The sequence below is a fragment of the Tachysurus vachellii genome, chromosome 7 (assembly GCF_030014155.1).
Source record: "Tachysurus vachellii isolate PV-2020 chromosome 7, HZAU_Pvac_v1, whole genome shotgun sequence".
Taxonomy (NCBI): Eukaryota; Metazoa; Chordata; class Actinopteri; order Siluriformes; family Bagridae; genus Tachysurus; species Tachysurus vachellii.
In genome coordinates this window covers 23,367,995-23,388,650 of record NC_083466.1, presented here as the reverse complement: position 1 = coordinate 23,388,650, position 20,656 = coordinate 23,367,995, and the positions used below count along the sequence as shown (strand labels likewise).

Below are 20,656 nucleotides of genomic sequence, written 5' to 3'. Positions count from 1 at the left end.
AGAGCTACAGCTCAGTGTCTCTGTAGCAAATCTGGAGCTGACTTTGTTAGTTGCAGTACAGTTCAGTGTAACAGCTCCTTCTGCTGGTGAGAGCCTAAACTGCAGGTGAGCTTCACTCCCCAGCCTGTAGCCGCTCCACTGGTAGGAAACATTCTCAGCTCCAAGTGCTGCACACGTCACATCAACATCACAGCTGTTTGTGGGTAACAGCCACCTCTGAGTCTTTTCAATCTGCACAGCTCTTATGGGGTCTGAATGTATGATTAAAAACATCAGTCAATCTATTCATCTGGTCTAAAGTTTGTGGACAAATGACCATCACACCCCTTTAATGACTTCCATTCAGCTACAGGACCATTACTGAGGTCAGGCCCTAATGTTTGGTGAGGAGGTCTGGGTTACATTCAAAATTCCAGTTCATCCCAAATGTTCTTATAGTTATTAACCTTTTTGTCTAGTCTGAACCTCATCATATCTAAAACAAGAAGCATATACATAATGCCAACTAATGTTTCTATGGGTTCTGTTATCGTAAAAGATAAGGACTTGAAAATTAGAAACATTAACATTCAATCAACCAATCAACCAATAACCAATTAAGCATTTTTTAAATAAAATCAGTAAAATATGTAAAAAATTAAAAAAAGAATCCTTTATCACATGTACAACAAAGTATTTCTATATTTCTATTTCTAAATCTATTTCTTCATTACTTTATTACAGTTACAGTTACTCTACAACAATTGTATACTCACTTTGAATAGAAATTTTAATACTCTGTGTGGGATACTGTTTTCCAGGTACAGTTGCAACAATGGAGAATGTTCCAGAGTCTTGGGGTTGGAGATCTTGTAGCGTTACTCCGATAACATCACGAGCACCTTTTAATCTTCCACTAAATTGAGCTCCTCTAACAGAGTAATTACTTCTTAGAGAGTACTCAGCAAACTTTTTACCATTAAAATTCCAATAAACAATTGAATCATTTGGATATGGTACATTTAGATCCAGGGAGCTCCCAGTTTTAAACACCTTCTCTGGGTCTGTATCAGCTAAAACAACACACAGACCTGCAGCAAGGAAAAACAACAATCAGGCTACAATAACAATGACAACTTCAATACTTAACCCTTAGATTTATTTTTTAGTGTATCTGAAGCACATATCAGGTCAACATGACAAGTGTGTTTTTAAATACAATTCATATTCATTTCTAAAAGCTAAATCTTATTTACTTTCTAGCAGTCTGTTGTTCACAGAATATGCCTAGCAAATAAATTACACAATTAAAATAAAACAATTTATCTTCATATTCTTATTTGCAGTAATCTTATACCTGACACAGAGAGCATTTACTTCCGAAACACCAGAATACAAATTAGATTAGAATTTTCCTGAAGCTAAGCGTATCTTTTTCTGCAGATAGAAAACGATAAATCCAGATGTGATATAAATAAAGTCTATAGATATAGATGTGATATAAATAGAGTCTTTAAAACATTACATTTGTGTTTAACTGAAAGTATAACTCATTATTGAAAGCATAGAAATCATTATTTAATATCTGTAATCGGTTTCAAGCCTCAAATATTTTAGAATATCTTTGCAGCACGACATTTTTTAAAGAATGCACATATTTGGCCACTTCATTGTAAAAGCAATTTTAAAGAATAAAAAAAATATTATTTTGGTACTTAAGTCTGGTCATGAGACTAGTCAAGGTCTTGAAAGCAGTAAAGTCTAAGTTACGTAAAGCGAGTAACAATGAGATAAAGAAATGGCCAGAGTCCTGAAAATCTCTGGAAAATTCTTGGTAACAAAGTTATTACTAAAAAACCCACTATAGTTACTGACCTGTGAAAGAGAAGCATGGACAAAGATCACACCAGAGCAGAGTGAGACCCTAGTGATGTCCTGCAGATTCAAAGCAAGGGCCTCAACACTTCCTACTACTTTTTGATGGCTGTAACCCATGAAAAATGTTAGCTTTTGTTTGACAATGGTTACTGTTTTAAAAACATTTTGGTTTTCGGAAGTAAATGCTCTCTGTGTCAGGTACATGGTTACTGAAAATAAGAATATGAAGTAGTAATTTATTTGCTAGCAATCAATCAATCAATCATTCATTCATTCATTCATCTTCTACCGCTTATCCGAACTATCTTGGGTCACGGGGAGCCTGTGCATCTCAGGCGTCATCGGGCATCAAGGCAGGATACACCCTGGACGGAGTGCCAACCCATCACAGGGCACACACACACACTCTCATTCACTCACGCAATCACACACTACGGACAGTTTTCCAGAGATGCCAATCAACCTACCATGCATGTCTTTGGACCGGGGGAGGAAACCGGAGTACCCGGAGGAAACCCCCGAGGCACGGGGAGAACATGCAAACTCCACACACACAAGGTGGAGGCGGGAATTGAACCCTGACCCTGGAGGTGTGAGGCGAACGTGCTAAACCCTAAGCCAAATCAAAATTTATTTGTATAGCACTTTCAACACCATAACAATGGACCAAAGTGCTTTACATGGTAAAAAAACATTATATAAGTCATAAAAAAGTACAATCATAAAACACATCAAACTAACATCATAATAAAAGTACAAAAATACCATACACAGTAACTCAGGAAAACATACTAATCATATAGCAAAAGTAAAAGAGGGATATATACATATACATATAGCCTTGTAAAAAAGAAAAGTCTTCAATTTACCCTTAAAAGTAAACAAAGAGGGAGCCGATTTCAAAGACAATGGTAGCCTGTTCCATAACACAGGAGCTGCCACGGAGATTGCACGATCCCCACTCCTCCTCATCCGTGTTCAGAACAGAACAACAACATATGCTCATTTGCTCTCAAAGAGCGAGAAGATTTGTATGGACTCAACATAGCTTTGATGTAGACAGGAGCCTGTTGATGTAAGGCCTTATACACAGTGATCAGGAACTTATATTCTATCCTATATAATACCGGAAGCCAGTGTAAAGAAATTAACACAGGTATTATATGATCCCTCTTCTTAGTTCCAGTGCTAGGCATATTAGTGAACTTTACATTCATTTGTACATTTTTATTCTGTTGTCAAACTGTCATTTCATTTTCTTCATGCATGACCTCAAATCTCGCAGTGACATTATATAAAATAGGTTTATATTACAGCACTTTCTAGAAGAATGGCCTAAGCTTAACATGTATGTCCTGCTTACTTTATTGTAAAAATAATAATATACCAAAGATTTTAATTAAGTGAATAGAAACTTCACAGCAGGTTAGAAAGATACTACAGCCAACAAACGAAAACATCTTAGCATTTGGTCTTGGTCTTGACATAGACTTGGCTGTGTGTGATTTTGGTCTTGACTTGGTTTTGTCTCTCTGATACATTTAATCATCACTCAGACTTCAATGCTATGGTGTTGTATATGGTGGTCATCAGCAATATATTACAAAAGGTTTATCTAGTCATTCAACCTGTATATCCAGGGTATATTTAGAACATTTTACATAGACCATGTAAAATTATTTCCCCTGGACTTACTGTACGATTATTATGAATAACAAATCTCATTCATGTGAAACATTACACGTTTATGTCTCTATATGCATTAGAAATGCCTAATATTTATCTCTCTACATACCCTGAAGAATCCCAAGCATTAGTGCCCCAAAGATAGAAACATGATATCCATGAAAGTCTGCCATAGCTGTGTTAGTGAAAGTCTTGCAGCAGCTCGGCTCACACTGTTGACTCAAAGCTAATCGAAGTCCAAGACATCAAAAACACTTCCTCTCTCACTGAGGGTTTGCTCTCAATATCTAAATGCTTGCTGTGGGTGGCAGTAAAGGCTAAAAAGCACCTACAGTGTTGTATATAATGTCCTTTTAACACGCAGTATATTGTCTAAAAATGGTTAGCGGCTTTCTCACTTCTCATGAACTGTGTCACGGACACTCACTGTGGTTCTGCTAAAACACACAGCTTAATAAAGTGGATAAAGCCAAAGTGCACTGACATAAAAGAACATGTTTGTTGTGTAATACATTTCTTTTACAAATACTGTTTTATGTACATGTCATCACTTTTAATACCTGGGCCTTGATTGGTGCATTCTGATGAGTTGGGTAAAATTCCAGGCATCTTTTACAAGACTTCTACATTCTCCTTTACTTCCTGTCTGAATACCAGTAACTCACATCAGCTCCAGATAATAAGCAAGCAGACGAGGAGAAATGTGGTCAAATTTATAAATATGGAGGTATTCATGTTGGCTGAAATGGTCCTGATCTGAAAGCAGTCCTGCTGTTTTCTCTGATAATGCTGGTGAATGGGAAGTTAAACTCTTGAAACTGACCTGAAGTCAGTGCAGTGTCTCACTTCCTGTTTAGAGCTGCAGGGGTCTTTGTGTAGCGAGTGAATGCTGCACTGGTGACCACAAGGCTTCACACACTGCTTCAAAAACAATAGAAGCTACAGTATATATACACAAAGGGAATTTATGTTCTTACTAAATGTTTTAACTGATTAGGATCAGTTTTAATCCATTTGACTACTTTGTAGGTTGTAAGTATTGTTGTCATGACGTGTACACTGTAACTCTTAGTAATTATTCTTGGGAAATATTTTGTCATACATAAAACACACACACACACACACACACACACGACTTGCGAAATCCGACACACAGAAGCAGAAGCAGTTTTGGTTTGCTGAAGCCGGCAAGTTAAAATTTTAATGTAATGAATACGAAGAGGACTCAATTAGACATTTTATTTGAAAGTAACTTTCAACCCAGCGTCTTTTTTGTTAAGGTTAGTTCAAACTGTGCAAAATATTTTTGTTTGCCTGCAGAAATAAAATTTCGTTTATTCGGTAGCAGTTCATTTTCATTCATATGCAGTGTTTTGTGGGTTTTGTGGCTCCCTGTGTTTTTTTTTTCTGTGGGAAACTGGTCCAAATGGCTCTTTGAGTGTTTAAGGTTGCCGACCCCTGTGCTAAATGTATTCTGTATTCTGAGAATTGGTGATTTTGATTTATATCTTGACTCTTTACCCTTTGACTTATCTGTTGTTTTATTTTTCATATATATTTTTCATATTTCATTCAGTGTTTTTTTTGTAAATGTTTAATGAATCAATACAATATTTCATGTAATAACTAAACAGTAATAGTTTATAAATGAAATAATATAATAATTCTACCAAGTACTAATGCACATGCAGCATTATTTTTCTTATCTGCTGATAAATTGCCTTCAATATATTGCAATAAAGAAATACTATAATAATAATTGTTTATACATGTAAAGATAATCTGATTTAAATATCCTCATCTGTTCACAAGTACTCAGTCGGATTACACAAACCAAATTACATGTAGTCAATTACAACACATGGTAATGTATGCAGTAAACAGGGCATTGATTTTGTGCATAAACAGATGAATGTGAATAATGAGAGAAATCACAGGGAGCGGTAGAAAACAACTAAAATCCTGTGTGACCTCCAGATGAGTCAGATAAACTGCAGAGTAAAACAAATAGACTTTATTAATAAAAAAGAGCACAATACTGCAGTAGTAATGTAATCAGTTGATGTAACAATGGAAGATATTCAAAATCCAGAGGATTTCTTATCAATTATTTACAGTTACAGCATTTGTCAGACGCTTATAACCAGAGTGACTTACATTTTATACAACTTAGTAATTGAGGGTTAAGGCCTTTGCTCAGGGGCCCAGCAGTGGTAACTTGGTGGACCTGGGATTTGAACCCACAACCTGCAGTAGCACAGCACCTTAGCCATTAAGATATCACATGTAGTTAGAAGGGTATGCACTGTTGTGACCCCTAATCTGGACTAGAATATCCACCAGTAAGTCTAAAGAAGTGCAAAGATAAGAATAACAATAAAAGCATGCTGTGTCCCTGAAGTCTGAGTGTAAATGAAAATATTATTATAATTAATAAAAAGGTATACTATACACTGAACTGAATAAAAACATGTAATTTCATGCAAACAAAACAAAACAAAATAAAACAAAACAAAACAAAACAAAACAAAAACAGAGCTCATTCCTCAGTTACAACATGCTGGTTGTCATGATGACCTGTAAAAGAAGGACAGTGAGAAAGAAAAGTAAATAATTAAGACAGAATACACAAAACACTTCTGTTTGTGCTGTTATATGAAAATAAACTATGAAAAAGTTGCAATGAGGCCTGACACGTTAAAGAACGACATGTGGAAGGTCCACAGACTGAGTCAGTTCCTGTTATGAGTGACATTGCACCGTAGCTATAAACAGGTTTCATCACCATCCTGTCGGTTTCTTTCAGCTAATACATCGTAGATTTCTTAAATAAATCTTAAATAAGTCTGTGGAAATGAGTTACTATAGAAATGATAATGTATTATTATTAGAGTATCAAATCTCTCGTTTTAATAGTACTTCTCTCAAAGCGGCCCCATGAAACACGTCCACATTAGGTTTTAAATTATTATATAAATGAATAATAATTAACAGGAATTAATCTAATGTTTTATTTCTGGATTATTTAGCATTTTCTTGTAGTTCTTACCTTGAGCTCTGAAACATATTACACAGAGAATGATGGTCACTACCAGATATGGACAGGCTGCCACTAGACTACTGATCAGTTTAAGCACTGACAGGGGAGCTTCTTTATGGAAGAGTGAACACACACAAACACACACACACACACACCCACACACACACACACACACACACACACACACACACACACACGCACACACACACACACACACACACACACACACACACACACAATCCAGTGAACAGACATTTCTGTAAAACATGTGTGGTTAAAGTTTAGTTTTAGACTAAGTGTTAACTCACCAAAAAGGAAACGTGTAATTTTACCTGTTATGGTTTCACTACAGCTCAGTATCTCTGAAGCGGAACTGGAGCTGACTCTGTTATTTGCAGTACAGTTCAGTGTAACTGCTCCTCCTGCAGGTGAGAGAGTGAACTGCAGTTGAGCCCCACTAGCAGTCTTATAGCTGCTCCACAGATAGGAAACACTCTCAGATCCGAGTGCTGCACATTTCACATCGACATCACAGCTGTTTGTGGACATTTTCCATGTCTGATTCTTCTCAATCTGCACAGATATTATGGGGTCTGGACAAGAAAGAACATCAATCTCAGCTAACAGGCAGCATTACCAGAGCGTTTAGTAAAATATTTGAATGGGTTTAATGTTATATAATGTATTGTTACAGAAATAACTTTTCTATAAAACTGTAAAAATCTGGAACACAATAGTTTTTAAAACACCACTCACAATGTTTAGGCAAATGCTCAGTTAGACAAAAATGATTTAATTTTAAATGCTGTAGAGTTCATTCATTATGGATATATTTTCTCTCTTTTTTCTTTCTATTATTTTCTTTTCTTAATAATCCTACTCACTTTGAATATAAACTGTAAATGTCTCTGTTGGAAGTTGTGTGTTAATTCCATCTACAACCACTTTGAACTTCCCAGCATCTTGGGGTTGAAGATCTTGTATAGTTACTCCAACTTTATCACTATCTTCTTTTAACCGTCCAGTGAACTGGGATTCCTGATGTGAGTAAGCTTCACTTTTAGAGTATTCAGAAATCACATTCCCATTGAAGAACCACTGTACTTCTGACACTGATTCTTTAGGATGTTTCACCGTTAGATCCAGTGAGCTTCCAGTAGCTCTGTACACCACTGTGTTTGTATCAGCTAAAACAACACACACACCTGCAGCAGGGGAAAGCATAACATATCAGGATTCATGTAAAAATGTTTTACATATATAGCTTATATATTACCTCTCAAAGCGCTACACGCTCTGATACATATTTTTACCGCGCTAACTTTGGCACAGACTCTTTCCGCATGCCGGAACTCAGCATCTTAAACAGATACGTGACCGAGAGTCTATAAAAAGCCCATTTTGGGCTTTTGTTTTGACTTTTGTTTTGTCTTTTGTTTGTTTTATTTAATAACAAAACAAAAGCCCAAACTGTAACATCGTGGGTGTCTTTCAGAGAAACCCGCAGCCACCAACATGCCTTTTTATAGACTCTCGGTCACGTAGCTGTTTAAGATGGTTAAGTTTAAGAGTTTCGGCGTGCGGACAGAGTCTGTGCCAAAGTTAGCGTGGTAATAATATGTATCAGAGCGTGTAGCGCTGCTGAGAGGTAATATATAAGCCAAATAGGAGTTAGGAAAAAAGTTTTCTGTTGAATTTTAGCATGGTTATATGTACCAGAGCGCATAGCGCATAGCACTCTGAGAGGTAATATAACGACTAGAAGCTTGAAAAGAAGAATTTTGATTAAGTTTCAGACTGATATCCTGTATCGGGGGGCATGACACTACGAGAGGTCATTATATGTTGAGTAAGGAGTTAACACGTCTATGCTCATCTCTGGCTGTTTCTTCTGTGCCTTCCGTGCGTAACGGTAGAAGTTCAGTCCAATGATTCGGGGAGCAAAGACTCTGTGGCTCAAGCCTGCTTTGGACTTTCACCATCAACACAAGCATTCCACCTTCACTTATTATTTTTTGGGCCATAAATAATATATATATATATATATATATATATATATATATATATATATATATATATATATATATATATATATATATATACATTCACAATCCAACCCCCTGCAATTTCCCCTTTATATTTATACAGTTTTAAATCCCGTCATCACTCTTTATCCAGCCACACGCTTTCTCTATCTGATCCGGACGCCTGTCTGATTCACTATACACTACTCGAGTGGATAAAAGGCCTGATTTGATTCTCACTCCTCCACTTTAGAGACATTTGTGCTGAGGCGGAAGGAATAGACAAGTGCCGGCAGACACGTGAACACAAAACGTAAACAAAAGGCACATGGAAGAAGTCTAGATCCTGACACAAAGAAAATGAAAACTTTGAAACAACAACAAAAATTCTCATTGTTTACTTATGTATGGAAATGTGTTGATGTCATTTGCTCTAATATTGAGAGACCAACGTTACATCCAACCTTTTATTAAGAGCTCTCTGCTGTACAGTTACATTTGATTCTTTATTATTATCTTATCTTAAAAGGGAAGATTAACAAACTGCAAGGAATATTGTGATGTCTATACTATTCTTTTATACATTATAGTTATATTATCACTGGACTGACAAAGCTGACAAACTAGCATGTAGGTTTGAGAATACAATATAATGTACCTGAAATGTTGTTTGACCGTGATGTGAAAAGTCAGAGGTCCTCATAAACTAGAAGGCATGAACTGTGCTAATCACCAAAACAAAGCTGGATGCTTTTTGTGATTATGCAGTAATCCAGAGTTAACAGTGAAAACATTACAGCACATCTTTTATACATACAAATTGTCTAATGATAACTTGGTTTGTATTGTTTATGCTGTTCACAGCAGAGTGCAGGGGAACACTGGTCAAAAAGCAAAGAAAAAAAAAAGACATTTTCTATTTATTCCAGTGGTATTTGTAAAAATAAATATATAAATATATAAAACAAATATTTATCATTGGTTGGCAATGCTCCCTGTATCCAGGTCCTATAGTCAGATGCTCAATAGGTCCAGTCGGTAATCTATCCCTTTGTCATAAACAAGCACAGACATTTGAGGCCTGAGAGCCTTCCATGATGTGAACAGACTAAATACATTTCTGCACATTCATGCAGTTCCTCAAAGTTCCTCGAAGTTCCTCATAGTCTAAATTTTTATGCAATCTCAACACACAGTGCAGAAATAGAACAAGAAAGTAGACCATCAGGTAGGTCCTGAGGATTGTGTGCATTTTCTAGAACATCTTTAGCTTAAGTTACAAAGAAAAAGAACAAAGAAACTCATTTACTGTGAATGTTTATAAGACCTAAATTTGCTTTGTTTGATAAAAAGATATTTATCCATATTTATCTCACTACATACCCTGAAGAACACCAAACAGCAGCACTGCAGAGAAGGAAACACAATATCCATTAAAGTCCTGCATTGCTGTTACTTTACAACTCTTCTGTCGTGCTGTAGCTCTACTGAGACCGTTGATTCAACACTAGCCAAAGACAGCAACAGCACTTCCTTAATTACCACATATCTGAGGTTATAAATGTTTGCTGTTGGTGACTCAAAAAGAAAAGCTACACAGAATGCTGTCTGTATTTTTATTTTATATATTTAAGGAACATCTGAAGGCTGTTTATCAGTGTATTAAAAAAGAAAGAAAAAGAAAAGAAAAATGCTGCATGCTTTACTTGTTAGAAGAACCTTTTAGCTTTGGTTTAGTCCATGGTGGGGAGGGTCCAAAAGATGAGGGGCATGTCATTATTGTGGTAGAAGTGGGTATGGCAATTATGTCTCTTTGCAAATGGAGGATTTTTCCCTTGATGTGATAGATGACCAATCTAATAAACTAAATCCAAGGGAGATTAATCCTATTATAGGCTTCTCACAAAAATTAGTAAAGTAAATTATACCAATATGTACAGTATTGGCTGAACTCACATGGGGAAAAAAATGAGGGAACCGAAAAAACGTACAGTATAAAAAAATTGTTTAGATAACTGAAAACCCAGAATATATAGCTAATTCTGATATGAACTGTTACGACTTTATTTTGCTTGAAATTTGAAAATATTAGGCATTTGGTTCACTAACCCAAAATTCACAAATTGTCAATAATAGGGTACAATATCCAACTTTCAAAACAATAGACATGAAATTCTACATTTAAAAATGAACAAAAAAGAATTACTCAGTCTCTGAAACAGGTCAAGTCAGATGAAGAATCTTTTATTGTAATTTTAACCATATATATTTTATGCAGAACATAGTGAAATGAGGCAACATTTCTCTAGGACCATGGTTCTAAATAGAACAAACTCAGAGCTACATAGAACAACACATACCTGTAGGCTGTGACACATGTGACATAGCTAAGGACTTAATGTAAGTTACTAGTCCCAGCCACATAAAGTGCATCTAGTGCAAACAGTGCAAGACAAAAGACAATGCAAACAAACAATAAAAACTACACTACACTACAAAACAATACACAAAGGCAGCCCCTAAATAATAACATACTGTATATTCTACAGTACATGGCAAAAATACAGGAATAGCAGCAGTTGTAAGGTGTAATATATATATATATATATATTTTAATGAATTGTGCAAAACACAAAACAGCAATTGACTATGTGCAAGACAGCATGTGCAAAGATAGCAAAAACAGTGTGCAAAAACAGCAAGTAAATGGTAAAAGTAAATGATATGGGTGGTGCTGTAGACATGGATGTATATTGGATAAATGTGTATTTGGTGCAGATCATTGCAGTTTACAGAGTTGTTGTGTGTGTGTGTTTGTGTTTATGAGCTCAATACAGATCAGTTTGTTTGTTTAGCAGTCTGATGGCTTGTGGGAAAAAAACTGTTACACAATCTAGTCGTGAGGGCTCAAATGCTTTGGTACCTTTATCCAGACAGCAGGTGGTTAAAGAGAGTGTGTGGGGTCATCCACAATGCTGTGTGCTTTGTGTGTGTGGTGTAGATATCTATGATTGGGGGAAGAAAAACTCCAATGATCATCTGAGCTGTGATCACTACACGCTGCAGGGACTTGCAATCTGAGATGGTGCAGTTCGCAAACCAGACAGTGATGCAGCTGCTCAGGATGCTCTCAAATGGTCCCTCTGTAGAACGTAGTCAGGATGGGAGGAGGGAGATGTGCTTTCCTCACCCTTCGTAGGAAGTAGTGACGCCATTGGGCTTTCTTGGTAATGGAGCTGGTGTTGAGTGACCAGGTGAAGCTCTCTGCCAGATGAACACCAAGGAATTTGCTGCTCTAGATGCTGTACGTAGGATATGTCAATGTTTAGCAGAGAGTAGTTGCACCCATTGCATCCAGTCAACATCCATCTCTTTAGTTCTATCAAGATTCAGAGACAGGTTGTTGGCTCTACACCAGGCAGCTGTCCTGAGGGGCTCCAGTGCTCAATGTGGTGGTGCTGGAGTTGTTGTTCCTGATCCAAACTGATTGAGTTTTTTCACTCAGAATGTCCAGGATCCAGTTGCAGATCCTTTAGACTTCTACTTCAGGTCAGTTTTATTTTCTTGGTGTTGAATTGAGAGAACGTGAACTGCTCAAGTTTAAGATGGTGAACCTGCTCAAGTTTAAGATGGTGAACCTTTTGTCCTCTGAATGATCCAAAATGATCCCACTTGCTTGTAAATGCAAAATCCCAAATCTTACCAATGTGTAGAATTTCAAAAAGTTGACAGTGGTTATAAATTGAAAGGGAATCTTTATTCCTCCTCTTCTCAGATTGAAGTTAAATTCTCGGGTGGCTTGCCATCTTAAAACTTGAGCAGTTCACATTTTCTCAATTAACACAAAAACTGAACTGTGTATACAGTACAATAAGTGTCTCCAAGAAAATAGTTCACATGATTTTAGACAATATGTTTCTCTAATACCATCTTTAAGTTGTAATGAACTGAACTTTGTCTTTTTTCATGTACATCACCTGAACTGCACACTAATTAGCATTCACATGGCAAAATTACAATACTAATAAAAAATAAAAACATTTTAATACAAAAAATTAAAATTACAATGTTGTTTGCATTTTTTCGGTTCCACATAAAAACTTCAGAACAACAACATTCATATTATCATTAAATTGTACAGACAGACACACTAAGCCTACTTGTTAAAGAGCATAGTTTATAAATGGGGTACCACTGTCACTGCTGATTTTGTCTGGAATTATTTCTGACAACATGGCTTTTGCAACAGTTGGAAAGGTCTCCTTTTAAAAAAACTTTTAGAATATTTCGACAACCACTAAGGAATATATTTTTCCTTCACTTGAAGGATGGTCTGCATGGTTCGTATGGACTGCATGGTTGTAGGTGAGTGCTCTGAGTGGTTTAGGCACCTCTGCCAACATTGTTTGCAGCACAAATGACATATTATGCAAATGTTTTGGGAGTAGATAGTAATGCCATCAGTGTACCAATGTCTGGATATGTTGTTTTAGATCTCTCTTTTTTAAGCATGGTCTTACCCATGCGTTAACTTGACGTTTACTTTGGGAAACAGGGTTTGTCAGTGGGGCCATGAAAAAAAACTAATTTCTTACCACACATCCTGCTTTTCTCCATGCTGCTTTTTCTCTGCTATGGATTGCACCTGAAGGTCCTTAAGATCTGCTGTAGGAGTACATGAATTCAACATATATAACATTTCTTTACACATATAAGATTAATGCACAATTATAATTATAAGACTGTTCGGATGCTTTTTACTTGCGCTCTGTGCTTTGCGCTTTTGCTTTTTCGCTTTTATCTTTTTATTTAACTACCAGCAGTTCAGCACAGTGCTCAAACTAAACAATTGGGCACTCACATTAAAACTACAAATTCCTGGAACTATATTGTTTATTTGGAATATTCAACAACTTGGGGAATTGGTCATAGCGGTCTACCAGTCTGCTATTGCCGGCAGTTTCTGATGTTAACAAGAAACTTTGCAACATTCTGATGAAACATAAGTCTGTCAGTCGGATTGTCATACATGTGGGAAAGAATGATATCTGGAAAGAGCAGTCTGAGCTCCTTAAGAGGGATTTCAATGAACTTTTGAAACACTTGCAAGACTGAAAGTTCAATCATTCATCTGGAGCAACTACAGTGTCTTTAATTTTTACATATTTTTTTTTCTCTCTTATAAACTGTTTTCTAATTTCTATGTAAAGCACTTTGAATGACCTCTGTGTATGAAATGTGCTATACAAATAAACTTGCCTTGCCTTGCCTTGCCTAATGCAATGCTGCCTTTGCTGCTACATCTGTTTTGGCATTACATTGTGAAATAGAAGAATTTCCCTTGTATTTGCGCCACATTTAAATATAGCAATAGATTTAGGTAATAGGATTGCATTCAACAGTTCAGAATTCAGACCATTGTGCATTATACCTGCAATACCAATAAATGGTGACACTTTTGCCTTGTGCTAATTTACATGCTTCTGTTAAGGCAATCAACTCTTCTGCCTGTGCAGAGAGTTGTCCAGTTTTCACTGTTTATGACTACAGCATGACTACATATCCTATGTAGTTGTAGCCTGTTTTCTGTTCTCTGAAGGCTGATCCACCCAGAAATATCTCAAAGTCTGGATTCTGCAATGTTGTCTCCTAGAAATCCGGCCTGGGGCTGCAAATTTAATTTACAACTCTACACAATTGTGCTCTCCATCAGTTTCTGTGGGAAGAATGCTTGCAGAATTTAGTACACTGCAGCGTTTCACTTTGACATTCATCATTTCATGTAAGACTGCATTGCATCTTAATATCCGGCTGCTGTCATTTGAGCTGTTTTTTGTTCAAGGTAAGTTCAATGTATCCTATTATAGGTCTAGGAGCATTTACTGCTTTTTGAGCAGCTGCTACAGTTTTTAAACACATGGGCAGTTCAGCTGCTGCCACTAGATCCAGTTTACAGTAGCTAAGAAAAATAGGCTAACACACCATGATCTTGCAATAATACTGATGTCATACACCCGTTATTCTCATCTAATGTCTGAGTGAATGGCTTGTTTGGATTTGTAAGATTATCTTTAATCCTACAGAGGCCTTTTCTGCTTCTGTTGTCCAAATAAGAGCATTCTGGGCCTGTAGACACATCCCATAAGCTGTTGCATGCAAGGGAGCCTTGAGGATTGCATAGTTAGGTGTAAATATAAAAGGACAACAGTCTTAATGCTTTATCAGGGTCTCACTATTTCTCTACCATGTACATGTCTTCAGGTTATTAGCAAATAGAACTAGATCTTTATAACAGGACTGCCTTTACCACTGGCGATGGGCTAGGTCACTTTAAGTTGATGCCTACGGGCCTTAAACATAGTCCTCCCACTATGGATGAAGTGTGTCATCTATCAGGAAAAAGACATTTTGACCAGTTTAAGGAAGGTCTGAAGCTTAACACTACAAAATATCAGTTTTGCATGGCATCATTAAAGTACACGGCTTATGTCTCAAAGGATAGGTTGGCTCTTGAGCCAGTTCGTGGTCAGAAGGTAAATGATTAGCCGACTCCTAAATCTGCTATCTGAGGTACAAGCAGTTTGGGGCTTGTGTAGTTACTGTAGGCAATTTGTTTGAGACTATGGCTTTAAAGGTCATCTTTTACACCTTCTATTGAATGAAAAACCCACCTGTGCCAAAGAACTTGATCAACAGTTTGGCTGTTCAGGCATTTATCATTATTACTTGAGCAACTGCTCTTTTACAATCGTCACAGATCTAAAGATAACAGTGACAGGGTTTGAACTCAGTGGTTCCTATTTTTGCAAGATTTCTCGTTCCAAGTCCTTCCACAACTTAGCAGGCCAATCAGGAGAGCTGCTAAACCACTCACCCTCAGAGGGAGGTAAAGGGTCTAAAACCTTGGAACTAATGTGCTGTTCTCCTTGTGCCTCTATTTTTCCAGAGTCAAGGTTCAAGTTTTTTGTCAATTAATGTCATCTGGAGGAGAAAGTCTGATTGTGTATTTCCGTGGGGTGGTGGAGCACCTTATTGCTTGCTCATTGTGATTTTAATCATTGTTTATTTTTGCAAGAAGGCTTTGACACATGCCTCTCCCAGTTCTCTCCTCCGACCTCTCTCAGATAAAGGAGGCGATCGTAAGCATGTTCAATGTCCTTCATAAATGTAAGAAACAAACTATAAGTAGCTGTCTCTTATAATACTGCATTACTGTCATTATGAAGTGTAAGTAGAGACTCTTTATTATAAATTATTTCAATGTGAAACAGTCCAAAATTGAGGCAGAATCCAAATACAGGCAGTACGTCAGACGAGCAACAAGCAGGGTATAGCAAAAACACAGGAAAATGAGAAGTGGAAATTATGCTGAAGATTGAGGAAGTACAAGAGAGAACATGCTTGCTATTGGCAAGCGAAAGCGGAAACTGAATGAATACTTTTCAGCGATTACAAGATGCAGGGTTTAAATAGACACAAATCAGGAAGTAAACTGTTTTAGAACACTTTTTTTTTTCTGTCTAAAGACTGAAAAACAGAGGCCATCCACACCAAATGACACACCTTCCCATGAAGGGAAGGACAGAAAATAAGAGCTGTTGCTGTCTGAAAAAATAATGTTTATTGATGCTAATTTCATACATTACACACAATTAACAGAAGTTTTAAAATACATAATGTACTGGTAAAAAGTCTGAAAAAAGATTTCTAAGAAATAAAATTTAATGAATGAATATATTCAGCAATGGTGATTAAAAATTAAATCAAAACATAAAAGATTTTAAAATAGTCCATTATATATTTAGAATTAAAATACAAAAAAATTATTTAATACGAACGTACTTAAACTTTTTGTATACTACTTATATAGTCTGAGATAACAGGCAACAAAAGTCCCAAAAGCAGAATAATAAAAAGGTACAATCATAAAATACAAAATATAATCATATATACCATAATTTAAAAAAATCCATAATTAAACAGCTAAACTTAATTGTTATTAAAGCTCATCTTACAACATGTATTCAGCGTTCTGTCTCTAGTTTTTATTATTCAATTAACACCTTCTGGAAATCAGTCTTTGAACCAAGTAATAATTAAAAATGAATCAAAAAGTAATCATTTAAAAAGCACAGTGTCAGCTCAATACACAACCAATACTGCATGAATGGATTTTAAAGCTAAAATCAAATCAATGAATAAATAAACAAAAAAATGCATATATAAATTTAATTTTTTTTTTACAAAATAATAAAAAAATATATACAAAAATATAAATATAAGATTTTTTTTATAAACTGTAATACTACTACTACTACTACTAATATTAGAATAGTAACCAGTTAACACATTGAATTACCAGTTAGTTATTTCTGGGTTATATGGAATAAATGTTAACCTGGCAACTTAGTTTAAATGTGATCAAGCCAAATTCCATCCAATATGTGTGGATGAATATATTCAGACATTGTTCTTCCAGTATTATTCAAATAATGACTTTATAAAATGACTAGATTTTTTAAAAAATGCAAAAAGGTTTCCAGATACTACACTGCATGCTTAAAATTAGATTTCCCATTTTTTCCTTATCTTTGAATGTTTCAACAATTCCTGGTTGGACAGTTTTCCTCATGGACCTACAAAAGGATGGCATTTTTATATAATTAATGTAAAATAATTCATTAATTAAATTAGTTATTCATGATGATTACTATTTGGTGTGATTTGTCAATCATTTAATAAAATTGTTTTAAAAAAGTTCCATAAATACTTTATGTACTCATGTGTATATAACAAGAGGTCACCCTGTGCGTTGTTTGATCCTGGTTTCTAGACAGTCAGGGCAAGAACTCAACATGGTAAGCCACGCTTATGTTTTCCTTTAAACAACCCAATTCTCACCTCCGAACACCAGTTGAGTGTAAACTGCCCCCTGCGAGACTGCGTGTGGGTCAATTGTAATTAGCTAAAAACAGTGCATGTCTTTCATTTGCATTTCAGACATAACCCCTTCATTATTATTTATTATTATTATTATTATTATTATTATTATTATTATTAAAACTCTCAGATTTTCGCTAGCTGTGGTTGTGTCTGTCGCTACTCGATCCGTACAGCAACACGATCGGTTCTGCGCATGTGCGAAATGACGTCACTTCCTGTCATCACCGACAGCAGTTTCGGATATTAACGCTATCCTTACCGTTGTCATAGCACTTTATTTGCACGTCTTATTATTTGCAACTATTATTTGTCTGAGTTTTAACATTTAATAATATTGCTCATTTAATGTCTGTTTTGTGTGCAAGTTTGCTTACTCTAACTTGTTTTTCCTTTTTTTTTATACAAAACTCTCGTTGGGGAACAGGATATACATCTATATATACAATACAAATGTTGTCACTGTACAAGAAAAATTTCAAAAAATTTTTTTCAAAAAAAGCTAAATAAAGTAAAAAAACAAATATTTAGAACAGTACACAAGGAGAGACTCATCAAAATAATAGTTTCCTAAATATGTCACTATACATTTTCCTTGCAATTTTAATAGATTTGATCTTTTTCAGTGAGGAAAAAACAATTTAAAGTCGTTCATAAACCAGACAAAGGAAGGCTTAGAACACCTCCTGCAAGGAATATGATATTTACCCATCATAATAATCATATTGAGTAAATCAGATACTGATGAATCTATATTGTCCATGTAGAAGAGTATGTGTGACAGGTTGAAAGTAGGGATATTATCCATCTTAAGTGACAGCCAATTGTGTATCTCAGACCAGAAGCTATTAGATTTGGGGCAAAAAAGAACGTGTTCGAGAGTCTCATCAGCCACCTCACAGAAAACACAAGGGTCTACATCAAATTTAAATCTTCTTCTAAGAAAGTCAGCGACCGGATATATCTTATAGATTCTTTTAAAGTGGGTCTCTTTAATTTTTGGGGAAATGGGCCATTTAATGAAATTAAAATGTGATTTTTGTATGGACAATGTATCCATGTTCGGAATCTGTACACACAATCCTCTGTAACCAAAGAACAATATAGATTTCAAAGCATCACTAATAAATTTATTATTACATTTATTGTGAAATAAAGTGCAATCATTAATAACTAAATTTGGTATTTGGAAGTTTAGTTCCAACTAAATTTGGAGGGAGGGAACAAATTAATTTATGAATAAATCAGTTGAATAAATCAAATAAACACACATCTGTATTTCTCAAATTATGTGTAACATATGTAAACTATAGTTTAATTTTACTACATTTTCTCATACTTTTTATTTTGTGTCACATATTAACCTTAAAAATTTAATATATTATTTGATTGATTGCTTTGGACAACAATACCATAAAAACAAGTTAGAGTAAGCAAACTTGCAAACAAAACAGACATTAAATGAGCAATATTATTAAATGTTGAAACTCAGACAAATAATAGTTGCAAATAATAAGACTTGCAAATAAAGTGCTATGACAACGGTAAGGATAGCGTTAATATCCAAAACTGCCGTCGGCGATGACAGGAAGTGATGTCATTTCGCACATGCATGGAACCGATCATGTTGCTATGCGGATCGAGTAGCGACAGTGTCCTTTTGTCTCAATCTCCAACACGGTGTTTGCATTGCATACCCACAAATTACTATGTTTTGCTTTTCCTCTTACCCATCGTCAGTACTACCTCGCTGAACAATGAATGGGACAAGCCACGTAAATATATATTAGCTATTTTGCATTGACCATTTATAGATATTTGTGGGTGGGAAAGAGGCTAATTCACTTGCACGTATGTGTAAAGACTGATTCATAATGTGTAAATGCTGTGCAGTTTTGTATGCAAGGGTTTATATATCTTATATAATATTTCCTGTTTTTTTTTTTTTTTGAACATGCACACTTTCATTCTGGAAACACAACCACCCAGTAATGATTGTAATCTTGGACAAAAAGAAATGTGGGGGCTTTGATTTGTTTATTTCCGAGTTGATAAATGTCCAATTTATTTACACGGAATAAATTGAAAACTCACTTCCATGACACAGTATTTTGTGCATTCAGCCCACACCACTTGCTTGTTTAAAGTTGTCATGTATTGGCAGTAAAGTTGGATGAATGTATATGTATTTATTTAATGAAGCACAACTAAGAACTAAAAACTAAGTACAAAAATAAAGAGCATAAACTGAAGATACAAATCAATAAACAGAACTTAAAGATTGATGCTAATGGAGAGTAACAAAACAGGTACAGTATGTGTTATCAGTGGCACGCGAGACATGGTCATGATGTGCTGGGGCTGAGGGGTAATAAAGTTATATATCACTAATTAGATTCTAGATTGTGGGCAGAAACTGGTAGGGAGCAGAGGCTAATTTACCTGCACACAATTGTAACAATTGTAATTAATAAAGTGTGAATGCCAGTGTTTATACATTTTATTTAACATATTTGTGTGTGCATGTCAAGTCTTGTTTCCTGTTCTTGATGCTTAACCAACTAACACCTTAATTCTAAAATCAACACAAAGTTTAAATAAATGAAACCCAAGGGCTGGTTCAACAAAGGTTCTAATCATGGCTAAGAAAAATACAAATTAATATGTCAGTCCTGTAGATTTGATTTGTTCATGTACATTTTGAAATTTTATTCATGTACAGATATAACAGATAAATGATTCTCACCTGCATTATACTTTTTGCCCTTCTTTATGACCTGGTTATGACCTCAGGTAAATCCTTTGAAGAAAAAAAAAACATGCATGGAAAAAAAAACCTCTTTACAAACAAAAGTTTAGAGCATTGCAACTGAATTACAGAACATTTTTGTATGTTTTAGGTTTTAAATTATGATGATTACCACACTGATATAAAACCATTTATAAACAAAATGTCATTTGTTATGTGTGTTGATGCATTATAACATTGCCATTAATGTCATCATATTTATGTCATGTTTAGATGATTTGTATTACTTTGCTTTTGCAAACTTGTTTCCGTATAAGAGCATCTGTCATATTACTAATGAGCAGATGTAGTTCATGATTG

At 35.4% G+C, this 20,656-nt stretch overlaps 2 protein-coding genes across 3 annotated transcripts in view; both read right to left on the bottom strand.

Annotated features, from left to right (window-relative positions):
- Window positions 1-20,656, bottom strand: part of LOC132848919 (immunoglobulin superfamily member 1-like) — a 324,244-nt gene that overhangs the window by 52,782 nt on the left and 250,806 nt on the right. The window lies entirely within an intron of this gene.
- On the bottom strand, window positions 5,543-10,132 carry LOC132848933 (uncharacterized). Of its 2 annotated transcripts, none has more exons than XM_060875043.1 (5): window positions 9,991-10,132; window positions 7,468-7,788; window positions 6,916-7,176; window positions 6,593-6,694; window positions 5,543-6,120 (listed from the first exon to the last, which is right to left on the bottom strand). In XM_060875043.1, exons 1-5 carry the CDS (start codon window positions 10,052-10,054, stop codon window positions 6,083-6,085), a joined length of 786 nt encoding a protein of 261 aa, XP_060731026.1. In that variant the 5' UTR covers window positions 10,055-10,132; the 3' UTR covers window positions 5,543-6,082. The 2 variants fall into 2 exon arrangements, with proteins under 2 accessions (XP_060731026.1, XP_060731027.1); XM_060875044.1 differs by having other exon boundaries at window positions 6,593-6,691.